Here is a 5162-nt window from a genome sequence, read left to right on the forward strand (position 1 = left end):
AAAAAAACATACTATTCAAGAATGCAGTCATATATTTTATAACTTTCAAATGCCATTTTCAATCAACAAAATTTAAGTGCCAGTACTTTTGAATTAACTTGATGGCATTGATGTGTTTTTCCTGCTACAATTCTAGGCTGCTGCTTTCTTTCTCCTTGTAGTACATTATTTTTCTGCATGCATTGTTTTTTTTCTAACACCTATACAATGTTTTTAAAAAATACACAGGTTACTTTGCATGAGTTTTGGAAATTGTTCTATTATACAAATATACATATCAAATTAATAGTACATTAAATTGATGGTGAAATAGATTCCTTCAGATTATTTATTTAAAATGTTTCCAAAGTGAAATATAGAAAAATATATTTTAGTACAGTCGATAATGCTTTTTGCCCATGTCATAAAAATATTTTGATCACTTATGATTTAATTTGGGTGGAAAAGCTATTTTAATGACTGTATTTGAAATTAAAGGGAAAAAAGTAATGTACTTTTGCCCAATGCTGTGCTTAATGAATGATTTCAAAATGTTAAAGTAATTTTTGATTATATTTTCAATTAACAATTCTTATTTTTGGTTAAATACCTTTGGGTTTTTGGATTTCTTTTCCTTCTCCATGAATAGAATAGTACTTTTGTCCTAACTGGACCTATCACTAATTTTAACATTGTAAAAGCATTGAAATACTTTGTGTTGTTTAATTCCAAAACTCTGCAAGCACATTTTTGTGTAATATTCTATGTCATGGAAAAAAATTCTGAATAATTACCACAATTTTAAAAATTACAGTCCTTGGAAAGACTATGTTTGTAAAGTCTTTATGGTTAAAAATGGTAAAGAGGTGATTCTATTCACCAAAACAGTTTTTTGTGTCTTTTTCTTTTTCTTGACTCTTAGAAATTAATAAGAAATGCCAATTAGTATTTGCTAAAACTTTTTTGGCTTAGCTTTTGTAAATCAAAACTATTGTAATTAATTCCTCAGGCATTGTGCTTTAGGCTCGGATTGCCTGCTACTAAATCTATAGAAAGCACGTCACTTGCCAGAAGCCTGAGTCTCACTGACCACTGTTGTTTCAGCTCATGGCTTTGCCTACCTCGCCACCACAGTCATTACAAGCAGGCTTGCAGTGTGTTGACTCAATTAATAAACGAAAGTAGAACATTTTCCAAAAGGCTGAAGAGCACGTTTTTAATGTTGACTACTTTGAAGTCCAGTTTGCTTCTCAGAACTCTCTCTCCTTGGCTTATAGGTATAAAAGTAGAAGTTTTTCAGAGGTATTTACACTCTTTTTCTAGTGTTTCTTAGTAAAGAGGAGTGTGGCTTCTCAAGATAACCTAATGCAGCCTGTTTGAAAATTTGTGCTTTCAGGGTACACCGAGGTCCCTGTTCAGTTCTGAATTATTAAAGTAGGATCAATCTTAAACTTTTAAAAGATTTTTTTGTTTCATTTACCCATTTACCAGCGTCCTTCCTAGTACAGTCCAACAAAAGAAAAGTTCTCGGAATTTATTATTAATATGCTGTGGAATTCCAAGGCCAGGGCATTAAAATGAAGCCAGGGTTTATTTTCCAGGTTGAAGTCAGACTACTTACGATTGACAATATTTTCTTCAGATGCTTTTTGTTTTTGATGCCTAGAATGCCCTCTTATTAATGATTTTACTTATAAAAATATTTTCTAAAAAACAATTTTAAATCAACATTTTGATGAAGGACCACTATTGCACATTATATAAATTAATCATGGTTCCTTTTTTCTAGGCAGCACAAATTGTGCTAATCTCTCTGTTTGAATTGAATACTCCTGAATTTACCATGTTACTTGGTGCCTTGCCAAAAACATTCCAGGATGGTGCCACCAAACTCCTGCATAACCACCTCAAGAATTCCAGTAACACCAGTGTGGTGAGTGCTCTGGTCATGGTTGGTGTCTGTATGATGTCTGTGAGTCTCTGTAGCCCTTACCTAGAACCTGCTCTAATGGAATAGCCCAGTTCCTTGTCCTCTTTCAGTAAATGTTGAGCATCCGGAGGATGGGGCCATCATAAGCCCAGTAAGTGAATGAATCTGGTATTTAAGTATAACCATTTTTCTTAGGTTGTTCATCTACGTTTTCACTAGGTTATCCAATTAGTCATTCATTCACTGAGTTGGTCTTATTTTTCAACACTGTAAAGATGCAAATTCTCAGTTGTGTCTTTCACTCTAGCACAACCAACATCAATCATTCGACTCCAGGAGTGCCTGTATGATGATTATTCATTTTTGGTTCATATGCACTTAAAATTGGCCTTATGATCCTGAAAATAAAAATACCATTCTGGGCAGATTCTACCCATTTATTTACATGTGGGTTAAAAGACCAAGGGAAGAATAGAGTAATATTCTATATACAGCCCTTGAACAACGATGCCTATTCTGCTTCACCTCAGGGCTCTCCAAGCAATACAATTGGCCGGACACCCTCCCGACACACCAGCAGCAGGACCAGCCCCCTGACCTCACCCACCAACTGTTCCCATGGGGGTCTGTCTCCAAGGTAAGGACACTCCTCTACTTTCCACAGAAGTAAAGAAACTAAAGCACCTTAGTTGCAGTGCAGCCTATTTCTAAATTTTTAGACTAAGCTAAGTAACAAAAAAGAATATTGAGTATCAAGAACCATGGGTTTTAGTCCTCACTCAAATTGTAACTGTGTAATATTATAACCGTCTTCTGTGGTGGTAAGATGAGTGGTGTGTGCTGAGTGTTCTCTGTGGTTCTTGTACCTCTGAACACTCACTAGTCCCTAACAGTACCCTCAACTAAAAGTTTGCATTTAGTAGTGTTTTACATAGAATCCATGTTACGTAAAATCCAGCTCATTACCTGTTCTGCAAGTGATAGAACCTGAAGGTATTTAGTCATCTAAGCAAACTTGTTATAGTCAGTTACACCAAGTCTCTGGCAGTTTTTCAACCAAGTGGTCATTCTAAACATAGTTGCTATCATGTTTGAAGCCAAATGCTGCTCTGAAGGACTGTGATTTAGAATCTGGGAGCTAAAATTGGATCAACATTTCATACTCTTGTTGGCACCATGCAAACATTGACCTTATAGAAGCTGAGGCAGTGACTTAAAAAGAGAAACTACTAGCCAGGCACGGTGGCTCACACCTGTAATCCCAGCACTTTGGGAGGCTGAGGTGGGCAGATCATGAAGTCAGGGATTCAAGACCAGCCTGCCAAACATGGTGAAACCCAGTCTGTACTTAAAAATACAAAATTTATCCGGGCGTGGTGGTGCACACGTGTAATCCCAGCTACTTGGGAGGCTGAGGCAGGAGAATTGCCTGAACCCAGGAGGCAGAGGTTGCGGTGAGCCAGGAGCACGCCATTGCACTCCAGCCTGAGCTAGCGACAGAGCAAGACTCCGTCTCAAAAAAAAAAAAGAGAGAGAAACTGCTTTGTTTTGGGATCTTTAGATAATACTTCACCATCTGACCAGAGCCTTTAGAAGTCTTCATGGTGGCTTTAGTGACCCCCTCACATGGGCTGGAAGTTACTCATGCCCCCACTCAAAGTAGTTGCCGGAATTTTTAGGAAAGAGCCAGTGTTTGGACCAGAAAGGGGCACACGTGCTCTGTTTGTCTACAAGAAGCCTAACTCTTTGGGATCACTAACAATACAAACCAGGAAGCTTTTGTCCTGAGGAGTGCTGACACCAAGGTCTTAAAATGAAATGAAAATACCACGGCATGCTTTTTTCCCTTAATGGTTACCTCGTTCCTAGGAAGACATCAAAACATAATTGCTATTATATTTTTTTTAAATGATCAAGAATCTCCCACACTTCTTCCTTGTCACTGAAGTTTTCTAGCTCCTCATTTCCTTTAAATACTTTGGAACATAAGAAGTTTGCAGTTCATTTTCTATACCTGTCTTACCTTGCTGTTTAAATCGCCCTTATGTTTACTCCCCAAATGTCCCTCTGCACTATATTTAGGTAGACTACAATATGATATTATGTCTCCAGATTTGGTCTGTGTTGTCTTGACTTCAACAGGCTGTTACAATTAAACAATTGAGACCAGAGACTAATGAAACCATGCTTGGCTTTCCCAGGTGTGACTGAGGTTCAGCCATTTTTTTTTCTTACGTTACCATCTGTATCTAAAGAATATGGTGGTCCAGTGATGACAATAAAATCATAAAATTATCTTTCCTAGTGGAGAAAGTTTTGTGGGAAACTTGAATTCTCTGTAAATTGTTGTCTCTGTCTAGAAGAGATACTTATATAACATTAATTGGGCAATCTTTTCTCCCATAATATATAGTTCATTATCTTTTAGTTAGTGCATTCTTAGGGTACCACATTCTTTAGGTAATAAGTCGAAAGGTATAACTCAAATTAATCATTTTATTATTATTTGTGCTACTAATCTAAGTAAAAACTTGGTAGTGCTGTTAGTATCATTCATCAGAGCTAAGAACTGGCTAAGTCAATCTTCATGGTCCTCAAGTCATTAAAAATTTTGCTTTTCAAGGTCATTCTTCCTTCTTAATTGGCCTCAATTTAATTTTTAGTTATAGCTACAGATCAGTAGAAGAAATGAAGAGATTTATTTTCAATATTAAATAGTTCATATGTGGTCTAAATATTTTCTTGTTATCAAATTCTTCTTTAGGGAATTATTTATGTAGTTTCTTTTTGGTAGAAAAAAATGTTTTAAAACTCACCATCATTCAGTGCGTAAATAGCACGATGGCCTTAGCCAACTGGAGCTCACAGGGGAAATGATTTTTCTCGCAACTGAAACTGTCTAGCAGTGGGAAAAACTGCCTCATGTTATCATGTCAGTAGAACTATTCAAATAGGCTATGTATTTTCTAACAGGAAAATGATAGAAGACGTGGATTCTTGCACTAAATAGAACTGACTAAGTTACCTCATTCTAAGGAGACTGTAGACAGGTAGACAAATCTGTTGTATATAATCTCAGCTATTTTTCTGAGCATTGCTCTTGAAGTGTTGATTTTCTATGACCTGCCATTCGTTTGAGTTATCTTGACCAGACAGTGTTAGCTTTTTATTCTGTAGGGGAAAAGCTATTAGCAATTATTTGTTTTCAGTCAATTTTTCTTTTTTTTCTTTTTTTTTTTTTTTTTTTTTTTTT

At 36.2% G+C, this 5162-nt stretch overlaps 1 protein-coding gene across 27 annotated transcripts in view; it reads left to right on the forward strand.

Moving 5' to 3' along the window:
• CLASP1 (cytoplasmic linker associated protein 1) overlaps positions 1–5162 on the forward strand; it is a 246053-nt gene that overhangs the window by 200362 nt on the left and 40529 nt on the right. For all 27 annotated transcript variants that reach the window (XM_032250581.1, XM_032250582.1, XM_032250585.1 and 24 more), the window contains 2 exons: positions 1769–1912; positions 2440–2546. In XM_032250581.1, coding sequence (XP_032106472.1) covers positions 1769–1912; positions 2440–2546 — 251 coding nt within the window. The remainder of the gene's footprint in view (positions 1–1768; positions 1913–2439; positions 2547–5162) is intronic.

This window comes from Sapajus apella, unplaced genomic scaffold (genome assembly GCF_009761245.1).
Source record: "Sapajus apella isolate SASKATOON/1434 unplaced genomic scaffold, GSC_monkey_1.0 scaffold72, whole genome shotgun sequence".
Classification (NCBI taxonomy): Eukaryota; Metazoa; Chordata; class Mammalia; order Primates; family Cebidae; genus Sapajus; species Sapajus apella.